At 41.4% G+C, this 13,178-nt stretch overlaps 1 protein-coding gene and 1 pseudogene across 5 annotated transcripts in view; both read right to left on the bottom strand.

Annotated features, from left to right (window-relative positions):
* LOC311233335 (sodium/calcium exchanger 1-like) overlaps positions 1–13,178 on the bottom strand; it is a 194,989-nt pseudogene that overhangs the window by 144,805 nt on the left and 37,006 nt on the right. The window lies entirely within an intron of this gene.
* vps51 (VPS51 subunit of GARP complex) overlaps positions 4,405–13,178 on the bottom strand; it is a 31,757-nt gene continuing 22,983 nt past the window's right edge. For 3 of the 4 annotated variants that reach the window (XM_084320143.1, XM_084320145.1, XM_084320144.1), the window contains exons 8-12: positions 13,037–13,120; positions 11,498–11,632; positions 9,025–9,146; positions 7,061–7,148; positions 4,405–6,231 (exon numbers count right to left, since the gene is read on the bottom strand). In XM_084320143.1, coding sequence (XP_084176269.1) covers positions 5,971–6,231; positions 7,061–7,148; positions 9,025–9,146; positions 11,498–11,632; positions 13,037–13,120 — 690 coding nt within the window. In that variant the 3' untranslated portion in view covers positions 4,405–5,970. The remainder of the gene's footprint in view (positions 6,232–7,060; positions 7,149–9,024; positions 9,147–11,497; positions 11,633–13,036; positions 13,121–13,178) is intronic. The other variant, XR_014620010.1, reaches the window with a different exon arrangement.

Raw genomic sequence — 13,178 nt, forward strand, 5'->3', positions numbered from 1 at the left:
TCTTAACAATTGTATGTATTGAGCTGTACTGTACCCATTCTGCAATCTGTTAATAAACTTTTCAATCAATCAATCAATCAAGTTAACTCTTACACAAGAGCAAGAGTCAATTTAACTAAAACAATTATTTTAATTAACTGGAAAGAACGCAAACCAAACTGCTTCAGTTTGGAGAACTGGCGCAAGGACTTCATGGACTTGCTATCAATGGAACAGGCTGCGCTATCTCTTCAATAGAGTGATAGGCCTGATGGCCTTCAAGGTCCCTGGAACTTTATTAGATCACCTTCTTGAATGTTTGTGTACTACTGAACCTTTGCAACACTCTGCAACCCCCCCCCCCCCCCCTTGTTATTATTATTATTATTTTTGTCTTAGTTTGTCTTGTCAATGCATGTTTGTATTGTCTTCTTGCTTGTGAAAAATAAGAGTCAATTTAACACCAATTCTGAGTGAGACCAAATACACTCGGGAATAGTGTTAATTTGACACTGCAAGATTTACTGTGTACAGTATCTGTATATATCCCTTATCTAGTCTTACTAGTTATGCTGCTGGCCAGTATGACTACTTACTACCATAGTGTCTTTATACCTGTATATCACTGTACATATATTTAAAAAAATATATATATATCAAATTTTGTATCACTGTACATATTATACTAAAACTCTAGTGTACATACATCTGATTAGCACTATTAGCTCAGTAGTACTAATTTATATATTTTATACCCAGTTTAATCACCTGTACATTGTATGCATTACTGTTGCACTTTACGGTTACATTTGCACTCTGGTTGGATGCCAAACTTATTTCCGTTGTACTGTACTTGTGCTGGATAATGACATCTTAAAATATAATCTATGCTAATCTAAAGTCTTGAACCTTTTCATTGCCATGGATATGTAGATTGACCCACATGAGACATAATTAATAATTGGTCCAGAATTACTTAAAGGGGGTATTCCACACACCCAGAAACGCTAAACAGTTTTGCACATGTTCATTTAGTCAGTTATTGACAGTAAATGAGCCACCAGTGATGTCATCAGGGACATTGAATCTCGCGTTGTGTTAATTACAGCTCAATGAAATGAAAGCCAACAGTTCCCTATAAGACAAGGTGTTGCTATTTTTTACTTTACATAATTTCATGGAGCTGTAATTAACACAAGGATTCAATGTCCCGGATGACTGAACTCATTTACTCTGGATAACTGTCCAACTAAAAATGTGTGTTAAAAACAAGTTTTTGATGCGTGTAAGATTATGTGCAAAATAAATGTATAGTTTAAGTATTTAGTGACCTCAAATTTATTTTATTCCAACTTATTCTACAAATTCTTCCACAAAAAATAAACAAGGTTTTTAAACATTTGAGTATATTGTAGATGGAGGGGATAGTAGATGATTATGAAACATATGATCAGAATATACATATATATACAGTGGGGAGAACAAGTATTTGATACACTACAGATTTTGCAGGTTTGCCCACTTACAAAACATGTAGAGGTCTTTATCATAGGTACACTTCACTGTGTGGAGGTGAAATCTAAAACAAAAATCCAGAAAATCTTATTGTATGATTTTTAAGTAATTAATTAGCATTTTATTGCATGAAATAAGTATTTGATCACCTACCAACCAGTAAGAATTCCGGCTCTCAGACCTGTTCGTTTTTCTTTAAGAAGCACTCGTATTCGAGCGGTTAGGTGGCGTAGCGGAGATTGCGTGTTCGAATCCAGCTCACAGCTCCGGGGTTGTCACCAGCTTGGCTGGCCGTAATACAATTGGCAGTATTAGAGGGTGGGAGAAGCTGGCGGGGTGGGTCCGGGTCGTTGTAAACAGCGACTCCTACAGTTCGGTCGGGGCGCCTGCTAAGCGCGGATGGGACCTGAGTGGGATAGTGTGATCCTTCCACGCTACGCCCTCTCGGAGAATATCCGCGCTGCCAGGTGAAAAGAAGCGGTTGATTGGCTGGACGTGTGTCGGAGGAAGCACGTGATAGCCTCCACTCTCCCAGATGATCTGACTGTGGGGGGTAAGTGCGCAGCGACCAGGAAGGGGATTGGGAATTGGCATAACGACTAACATTGGGATGGGAGAAAATCGGAGGGGGAAAAAGATATTTAAAAAAAAAAAAAACTCGTATTCTACACTCATTACCTGTATTAACTGCACCCGTTTGAACTCGTTACCTGTATAAAAGACACCTCTCCACACACTTAATCAATCAGACTCCAACCGCTCAACAATGGGAAAGACCAAAGAGCTGTCTAAGGACATCAGGGACAAAATTGTAGACCTGCACAAGGCTGGGATGGGCTACAGGACAATCTCTCATTTTTATATTCAGATCTGATTGTATTGCGCTATGTTTGTCTTTCTACTATTACCCTGCCCATACCTGTATATATATATATACACAGCACTATTGTACGTTATGGGTAGACTAAAGGTGGGTAGTTATGCTTACTATGATTACAAGATTATTACAATTACAAGAACATTAAAAACAGATTACTAGTAAATACATTTGGTTATGTGTGTATTTGTATGTGTGATAGTTTGCATTATTGTAGTCAGAGGTAACCCTTAAACTCAGGACTTCTTAGTGTTGTCAGAGGTAACCCTTAAACTCAGGACTTGTCTTGTAAAACAGCTTCATAAGAACAAATGAAGAACACGGGAAAACATTCGTAAAGATTAATTTATATATATTATTGTACACGTCATATTGCACACATTACTATAAACATAATTTAACTGTGCAAAAGATTAGCGTAGAAAATAAGAAGAAGCGCTGAACACAGGAGATAAGAACTCCAGCTGATTGGAATGAGATTAACGACAGAGAGAGACTGACATTCAGACAGCAGATCAATGCAGTCTTTCGTCAGATAACAACCCGCCCCCCTCTTTATGACTTTATATACATAGAAGATGTGTGTATGAACAATACAGTTATATTCCCCTGCAGAAGCACATTCAGTCATACCATCCTCCACGGCTCCTTAAGGAGAATAAAACTCAAGGACAAGTTTTGAAATATCTTTGTCCAACGATGTGACAGTTGGTGGAAAATTGATATTTACCGCTATCTTTACCAACCGAGACACGACAAGCCCCGCCCACTCTGTGACATCACGCTGAGGCGCCTCTCCATAGAGAATGAACTGGTAACGATAGCAACCACCAAGGCTGTTTTCTCCAGTAAGGGAAATGACATCACTGCTATGACTTGATAATTAATACATGATACATTTGAGGTAGGGATAGGCAAAAACTTTAACATATAATTCTGTTTTTACTTAAAGGAACACGCCAACGTTTTGGGATATTAGCTTGTTTGCCATCTACTCTGGAGTTAGACAAGCAGATACATACCCTTTTCTTCTCCGTGCATGCATTAGGCTTAGGGAACAGACGCTCCGTTAGCCTAGCTTAGCGTCATTCACTGGAAGTTGGTGTGCCAGTGTAGCCTAGTTCCCAACAGTCACAAAATACACTCCAAATACAACTCCACTTTCCTGTAAACATGGTGTGACCTGTGTATTAACCACAAATACAAGAGAAATACACATTTTAAATTAGACATTTCTAAGCAGACACATACGACATTTTTTACCGAACCACTGCTGCCTGGGCGCAGTGATTTCACGCATCACCTCAAAAGCCCTGTTGTAACTTCTGTCAATAAAACCAATGTGACTAGTAGCTAGAGACAGGACATGCTTTCATTGAGTGAAGTGGATATCATCAGATAGACTAGCTAATAGTATCTTGATAAATAACAACTTTACATTCAACTACTAGGAATTACCATCACCGAGTGTCTCCCACCTAAATGCACGAACACAGCCCTCAAAGGGGATGCAGGGACCGCTGAGGATTTACTAGGATAGTCCAGCAAAGTTATGTCCGATTCATCAAGTCTCACAATATTAGCCTTCCATCTAAAAACATAACACAACACTTACCACAGTCATGGTTGGCAGTGTTTCACTTTCTCCTCTCTGTGCGATGCCGATGGATGGGATGGCCGTATCCTTCAGAAAAAGTCTCATGGTTCAGGTTCTAAGTTAAATTTTTTCACAATTGTCATCTTGTGCAAAATGCTCTGACCAAACACGCTGGTTCTTGATTATTTCTGTTGGTGTGTTGGGATCTACGTTCAGAGCAAGTAGCCATAGCTTCATCCGGTCCAGATCTTTAGTTGGAAAGAAATTAAACCCTGGCTTCGATTGTCTATTATCACAACTCTTTACAATACACAGACATGATTGTAAAGTTGTGATTTATCTAGATACTATTAGCTAGTCTATCTGATGATATCCACTTCACTCAATGAAAGCGCGTCCCGTCTCTAGCTACTAGTCACATTGGTTTTATTGACAGAAGTTACAACAGGGCTTTTGAGGTGATGCGTGAAATCACTGCGCCCAGGCAGCAGTGGTTTGACAAAAAAAATATCTGCTTAGAAAACGAAAATGTCTCATTTAACATTTTTATTTCTCCACGTGGTAAATACACAGGTCACACCATGTTTACAGGAACGATTTGGAGTTGTATTTAGAGTGTATTTCGTGACTGTTGGGAACTAGGGTACACCTCCACTCTGTCTGCAGCAGGTCTCGCTGCTCATGGAACAGCATCTCTGTATCAATAGTCTATGAGCGCTGCCCAAAGTGGGCGACATGATGTTTGGCACAATTTTTAAATGCACAAACACAAACCGCTGATTTGATCTTAGACAGCGCTAAGCTTTTCACGGTAATGTTAAAGTGTACCATCCATGCTCCAGAGCTTCCAACTTCCTGCAACAACTCACGCCTCACAGGATTTAAAAGTAAGTTCCGTGTTTCATTGGTACAAACAAGCACTTTTTGTGGTAACCATTTTTTTTTAAATTTAAATCGAGCACCCTCAAAAACCACTGGAGTTCAGTTGAAACGTGAGTACTGGAGTAATGGATTACTCACGTTTGAGTACTGGAGTAGTGAATGCATATACTATATACAGTACTGGAGTAATGGATTACTCATGCCCATCCCTACTTCAGTTATCAACATTGAAATCACAGCCATGTTTCACAAGCAGAGATAATTGTGCCCTTGACCCCTTGAGCCTTTCCTTGCAACATGGTCATAAATAATATCTAGAAGCACGTCTGCAAACCAAGGAGAGTCAGGATCTGAACCCAGCAGTTTATAGCGACTGGATCCCGTCTGGAAGATCTACTGGATCCCGTCTGGAAGGTGCATTAAATAGATATGTGTTCCACGATCAACAGCTGCAGGACTGCAGCACATGGGATCTAAACCTGCAGCACATGGGATCTAAACCTGCAGCACATGGGATCTAAACCACATGGGATCTAAACCTGCAGCACATGAGATCTAAACCACATGGGATCTAAACCTGCAGCACATGAGATCTAAACCTGCAGCACATGGGATCTAAACCTGCAGCACATGAGATCTAAACCACATGGGATCTAAACCTGCAGCACATGAGATCTAAACCACATGGGATCTAAACCTGCAGCACATGGGATCTAAACCTGCAGCACATGAGATCTAAACCACATGGGATCAAAACCTGCAGCATGTTTTGCTGTTAGACCTAAAGGGGCACTTCACCAAAAGAAATGCTCGATTTATTTTGAACATAATCTCACACAATGAAATGATAAGGTATCAGTCCCTATAAGACAAGGTGTTGCACTTTTTTAGTTGTATCTACATCATTTCATGGAGCTGTAATTAATAACTTAAATAAAATAATAATTACTCAATAACTGTCAAATAAACATTTTAGTTTTTGGATACCGGTATATGGGAGATTATGTGCAAAATAAATCAGCATTGTTTTTTGGTGAAGTGTACTATGATGACGAGACCTTTTTAAACAAAGTTTCATTCATTGATCCTCCTCAATTCAGAAAGCACTGTAGCCTGAGACTCAACCCCTCTCACAGATGACCTCGATGACACTCTGCTCCATGGGGGCGGGGTCCAGGCAGCGGTGGGCGGTGCTGCCCACGATCTCGTCCAATAGGAAGTGGACCAGGTTCTCGTCCGACACGAAGCGCCACAGGTACATCTGCAGGTAGTGGCAGTCCACCTGGATCTGCTGCAGGCCGTAGCGACCGAACGTACGCAGACGCACGCACTCCAGGAAGGTCTTCAGACTGATCTTAATGATCCCTGTCAACACCGACACCTGAGAGAGAGAGAGAGAGAGAGAGAGAGAGAGAGAGAGAGAGAGCAGAGAGAGACAGAGAGAGGAGAGAGCAGAGAGACAGAGAGAGATAGAGAGAGAGAGAGAGAGAGACAGAGAGAGACAGAGAGAGGAGAGAGCAGAGACAGAGAGAGAGCAGAGAGATAGAGAGACAGAGAGAGAGAGAGAGCAGAGAGAGACAGAGAGAGGAGAGAGCAGAGAGACAGAGAGAGAGCAGAGAGATAGAGAGACAGAGAGAGAGAGAGGGAGACAGACAGAGAGAGAGGGAGAGACAGAGAGAGACAGACAGAGCGAGAGAGAGAGACAGCGAGACAGACAGAGAGACGGAGACAGACGGAGAAAGAGACAGACAGAGAAAGAGACAGAGACAGACAGAGAAAGAGACAGAGAGACAGAGAGACAGTGAGAGAGAGAGAGACAGACAGAAAGACAGACAGAGAGACGGAGACAGACAGAGAGACAGAGACAGACAGAGAAAGAGAGAGAGACAGAGACAGACAGAGAAAGAGACCGAGAGAGATAGAGATAGAGATAGAGATAGAGACAGAGACAGAGACAGAGACAGAGACACAGACAGACAGACAGACAGACAGACAGACAGACAGACAGACAGACAGAGAGGTTATGGTTATGGTACCAGTGAGTCCGCAGGGGAAATTAAAGGCATGGAACTTCTTTTCATTTTCATAATTTTGATGACTATAAATTTGACACTTTCCAACTCTTTAATTCAATTAACTCTTGGCTCAATTAACTCTTGGCTCAATTAACTCTCGGCTCAATTAACTCTCGGCTGGCTGACTGGACTGACCTTGTTGAACTCCACAGAGCTGAAGATGTCGATCCTCTCAGAGAAGAGCTTGTGTATGTTGCTCAGCAGGTTAGTGTCCATGGGGGCACTGTCCAAAAGACACAAGAGGGTTAGTATCCTACTACAGTATCCTACATGATCCACAAGGGGCAGTGTTGTACCATATAATCATTATCCACAAGGGGGCAGTGTTGTACCATATAATCAACACAAATCAAGACATAAAAAAGCATAGGCTACTGCATTCGCATACACTCCAAAAAGGAGTACAGCACAAACATCATGGAGTCAAGTCACAGTAAAGGCACTTTGACTGCCACTCACGGCTAATCTCGGGTTTACGATTGTGACGTTGAAAGCCACTCATGAGAATTCTCGGAATCTTTTTTTTTTTATCGATCTGAAATCATATTGCATCACGCAAGCCTACCCTAGCCTACCCAGGGGCCGCCGGCAATCAGATGTGAAAAAAGCGCCCCCTATAGTCTCCCAGATGGTAAATAACCCTTTTGGAGTGGACTCAATGAAAATGGATAAGGGGAAAAAATATTCCAGTCCACATTTCACTTCTCACCCATGCAGCCGGAGTACCAGAGTTCATTCAGGGGGCTCTGAGCCCCGCGGATCATGAGTTCTACTGTATACACGTTAGATCTATACACTTATCGATTTTTTCGAATGGTGATCAGGAATTGGAATATACCAGTTGGATACCATCTGATGTCAGGTAAGGAATCTATGTTATCAGTGTTAGGATTATCAGACTCGTTTTCATGAAGATATAAGCTTTTTTGTGATATGTGCTCCAGCTGTTTCACTGTAAAATCCATGAGGAAATGAAAGCAGCTATTATCAGCGCGCGCCTCGAACGTGCGTGCATGCACATATACTATCGATCATCTAGCGTTTATTTGAAAACGATTCATAAATAGGCTGACAAATATCAACGTTCTGGAATATTCCAGTAAAAGGCGATTATCACAGAATGGGCTGTTTTTCACCTGAAAACGGGTGCTTTTCAAAATGCTATCAAACGGAAGTGAAGCGATAAAAAACCAATCTGCCTTGACAACATTGACTGGAAAATGATTATTTCATAAGCGACGGGCAGATTAGACACATAGCCATAATTTAAAACATAGATTAGGCGATATTAACGTTCACATTGGCGCCGATGGTGGCATTCAAGCACTAAATCGTGCGCCCCCTGGTGGCACTGAAAGTGTTAAGGCTCCAGTAACAGAGTGAGTGTAACAGGTTAGTTTCCAGTAACAGAGTGAGTGTAACAGGTTAGTTTCCAGTAACAGAGTGAGTGTAAAACAGGTTAGTTTCAGGTAACAGAGTGAGTGTAACAGGTTAGTTTCCAGTAACAGAGTTGAGTGTAACAGGTTAGTTTCCAGTAACAGAGTGAGTGTAACAGGTTAGTTTCCAGTAACAGAGTGAGTGTAACAGGTTAGTTTCCAGTAACAGAGTTGAGTGTAAAAGGTTAGTTTCCAGTAACAGAGTGAGTGTAACAGGTTAGTTTCCAGTAACAGAGTTGAGTGTAAAAGGTTAGTTTCCAGTAACAGAGTGAGTGTAAGAGGTTAGTTTCCACTGTAACTGAGTGAGTGTAAGAGGTTAGTTTCCAGTAACAGTGGGTGTAACAGGTTAGTTTCCAGTAACAGAGTTGAGTGTAAAAGGTTAGTTTCCAGTAACAGAGTGAGTGTAACAGGTTAGTTTCCAGTAACTGAGTGAGTGTAAGAGGTTAGTTTCCAGTAACAGAGTGAGTGTAACAGGTTAGTTTCAGGTAACAGAGTGAGTGTAACAGGTTAGTTTCCACTGTAACTGAGTGAGTGTAAGAGGTTAGTTTCCAGTAACAGAGTGAGTGTAACAGGTTAGTTTCCAGTAACAGAGTGAGTGTAACAGGTTAGTTTCCAGTGAGTGTAACAGGTTAGTTTCCAGTAACAGTGAGTGTAACAGCTCACCTGGGGGTGTAGCTGGCTGCGTAGCGCGGTTGCTGTCTGGAGCTGCTGTACACAGAGAACGTCCTCTTGCTGGAGTCACTGCTGTGAGCTTTCCTCACGCCCTCCTCGTAGAGAAGACCCACCTGCAGGACACAGCGACCAGGAATGAATGAATGAAAACTTTATTAACAGATTGCAGAATGGGTACAATTAGGGCTGACCCCTATTAATCGATTAGTCGACTAATCGGTCGAAAGGAGCCGTAGTCGACTAACCAACCTCTTAGTCGAATAGTAAAAAAAAAAATTATAAAAAAAATATATATAATATTTTTATTTTTTTATCATTCTTTCCAAAAGAAAAGGCATAGAAGCGTGGCTAACGCTAATGGCACGCATACCAGAGGCTAACTGCCTACGAAAACAGGCACAGAGGCACTGAAAGAGGATTTCACCCATCTAATGAACACACTAAACTAGACAAATATCAAGATGTATTCATCAGTGGACCAATTGCATGCTTTTGCAGAAAACTAGAAGCCTTCAGTCGACTCCTTCAGACATTAAGCACCCCCCACAGCCCAAATGGAATGAAAAAAAAATTCAAAAAATGTAAAAAAAAATATATGTAAAAATATTATACTTTTTTTTATAGTAGTATAATAGTCGACTAACGGGACATTTTGGCCAATCATAGTCGACCATCCAAATCCTTTGTCGGGGACAGCCCTAGGTACAATACAGTACGGCTCAATACACACAATTGTTAACTCATTCCCCGCCAACAACGAGTATACTCAGTTATTGGCCGCCAATTGTGGAACAGCGCACAAGCGAACGTATGTAGAAATGAACTGGTTTGTCCCTGTTGAACTATAAATAGTGCCTGTCAAATGTGCCATACTATTGTCTCCATAGCTATAATATAGAATATACGATAGGTCCACAAACATCGTGAAAATTGTCAATAATGCTGGCGCCAGGGAGTAAAGATGGGAAAACAGCGTGGCAGTCAATGAGTTGCAAGGGGATGCAGACCAGAGAAAGACGTTTGTCTTGTTTACATCAGGGTTCCCCATTTTCAATTCATAATGACATTTATGACATATAGAACATACATGACATCATGACATTTATGACATACACAACATACATGACAATTATGACATAGGGACATACATGACATACAGGTATATAGTAGTTACATTTGTGACATATACGATATGCAAATATACAGTACTGTTACCCAGGACACCAGAGACAGTCTAATGAGGAAACGGACCATTTACATTTAGTCATTTAGCTGACGCTTTTATCCAAAGCGACTTACAAGTTCTGTACGACAAGTCATCAGGAAGGGCACAACTCTATCAGCTGAGTAACAATGTTCATCAAGTGTTGAGTGCCACTGTAGCTAGTTTAACGAGTTTAATCCCTCCCACCCTCCTCCACTAGCTTCCAGTCAAGTCCCACATCAACTTTAAGATACTCCTCATCACCTATAAATCCCTTCACTCCCTTGCCCCCCGGTACCTAGCTGACCTCCTCCATCGCTACATCCAGCCCCGGAGGCTGTGGTCCTCTGACTCGGGTCTCCTCTCCATCCTCACCACCAACCTGCACACTGTCGGTCCCAGAGCCTTCTCTGTTGTCGCCCCCACCCTCTGGAACTCCCTCCCTCCAGACATCCCTACATCCCTGGACTCCTTCAAATCACTACTCGAATGTTCACCAAATGTATTAATGACTCTGCCTGACTTCCCTCATTTACCCAATTGTCCCTCTGATTTCCTTCTCTTTAGTTTGTCCCTTTCTTCTGTTAAGCGCCTTGGGTTTCCTGAAAGGCACTATATAAATCTAAGAAATTATTATTATTATTATTATTATGACACCAGAGCCAGTCTAATAAGGAGACTGACCACTAGGGCTGTACCGAATGTAATTTTTGTTTATGTCTGTCGTCATATTTTATGACATAATCATAAAAATAAATAATAATAAAAAGGAAAATCCTCAATTTGTATAAAGTGATTAATCTGATTAAATCAGTTTTTTTTTTATTAAATCAAATTTCTTTAATGAATATAACTTGTCAGTTTCATCAACATAAATAATCCAATAAGGGCACGGTTGGTACGAAAGTGATGGTGACGTCTTGATGGAGCACTGAGTGCCAAGCGGATGCAGATAGGCTACATCATTTATGATAAATGTTTTATTTTTATGACGAGTCATATACTATAATAGTATAATACTATAATATTAGTGTAGCCTAATCTTTATCTGCAACTGTGAAGAAAACCCCCATTGGTTTAAACAGAATGAATAGATACAAAAAAATCTATTTAAAAAATAAAATAAAATAAAAATAGAATTTGAATGTTGATTTAGAATTCGAATGTCAACGTTATGAATGAAGCTTCGAAGCTTCGAACTATTCGGTACAGCCCTACTGACCACTCTGCTAGTTGGAACCGGAAAACGCTCAGGGTCACCTGCACGTCGATGGAGGTGGTGTCCTCCACGACCCTCTTCATCACGGCGCGGACGTTGCGCGGCTCGATGGTGTTGACCCAGTCACGGGTCTCCACGCTCTTCCTCAGCATCTGGGAGATGATCAGGCCTTGGACCTGCAACACGTTAGGCCCATGTTAGAACTAGTGGTGGGACTCGGTTAACATTTTTTATCAAATTAATTCGAGACTTTATAGTTAATTAATCGAAATTAATCACATTTTAATCGCATATCAATATTTGATGCGAAAAGCAAATTTTTTCAATTCAAATGAATTTTGGTATACGAGTGAATCAATGAATATACATTATACATACGTTTAAGCAACAAAATTCTGTATTAGCTACTACACAGTCCAACAGATCAATGCAATTTTTAACAAAGTACAGCAATTTTAGGAATAATATATATATAGCGCAAAGGAGCTTTTGTAAACTCAAGCACTTTCGAGGTAAAAGTAAAACGCAGGGGAGCTCCCGTAGCTCACCGCATATCTCGGCGCTATTTCTGCGTCGGGGAAAACCGTGCTCGTCACGGATCTGGGGGACACGAGTTCGATTCCCGGACCCGCCGTCATTTCTCAGAATGTCTTCCCCTGCTCTACATCCCATTTCAACCTGTTTCTGTCGGTCATGCTTGACCAGAAAAGCGATAAACGCTAAAAAATAAAGTTTAAAAAAAAAAAGTAAAACGCAGTCCTTTCAAGTACATTCCAGAACAGTTGACCATTTAAAAAAAAAATATCTTGATTGATCTCAATTTCTCTTTTTTAATAAACATTTTTTTTATGAACAAACCAGACTAAGAAAAAAAGTTATTTGCGATTTATTATACTTTATACTTATAGCACATGCATGTGTCTGGTCTCCTTTGAAAGGTAACATTCGTACACAGTGCGGTCAGGTGGCGTAGCGGAGATTGTGCTCGTCACCAATGCAAGAGGCTGCGGTCTCGACTCCCGGAGAGTCAGCATTGCCTTGGCTTGGGCTGATCGCTATACTAACTCGTTTGGCTGAGTTAGGGGGAGGGAAGCCGTGGGTGGGTCCTGGGCGTTGTGGACAGCGACCCCTACAGTTCGGTCGGGGCGCCTGCAGAGCGAGGGTAGGATCTGGAGAAAGGTAGTGTGACCTTCCACACGTTACACTCTCCTGGTGAGAATCTGCGCTGCCAGGCTGGCTGCCGGCTGGCTGCACATGTGTCGGAGGAAAGCATGCGACAGTCTCCGGGGGGGTGCGCGCAACAACCAGGAAGGGGGTTGGGAATTGGCATAACGACTAACAGTGGGATGGGAGAAAAATCGGAAAAAAGGAGGGGGGAAAAGATAATAATAATAAAAAGAAAAACCATTCGTACACAATAAAGAAAAATCATCATGCGATTAAATGCATACATTTTTTTTACTTTTAATTCTTTCTGTAGTTAATCGAAAATAATGCGATAAAGTCCAAGCCCTAGTTAGAACTGAACAATATACGTTAACGTATGTAGATAGAACCTGTAATGCCGTGGGCTGACCTACCTTGACGTAATGGTTCAGCAGTTTCTGCGCCGCCTCTCTGGCTTCAGCACATAACGCAGTGACTGGCGTTACGGGACTGTGGTGCTGAGGAACAGAGAACAGAACATCACATCACGTTCTTTTGGAACACGATCAGGCCACA

The sequence above is a fragment of the Notolepis coatsorum genome, assembly GCF_963971535.1.
Source record: "Notolepis coatsorum genome assembly, chromosome: 8".
NCBI classification, from domain to species: Eukaryota; Metazoa; Chordata; class Actinopteri; order Aulopiformes; family Paralepididae; genus Notolepis; species Notolepis coatsorum.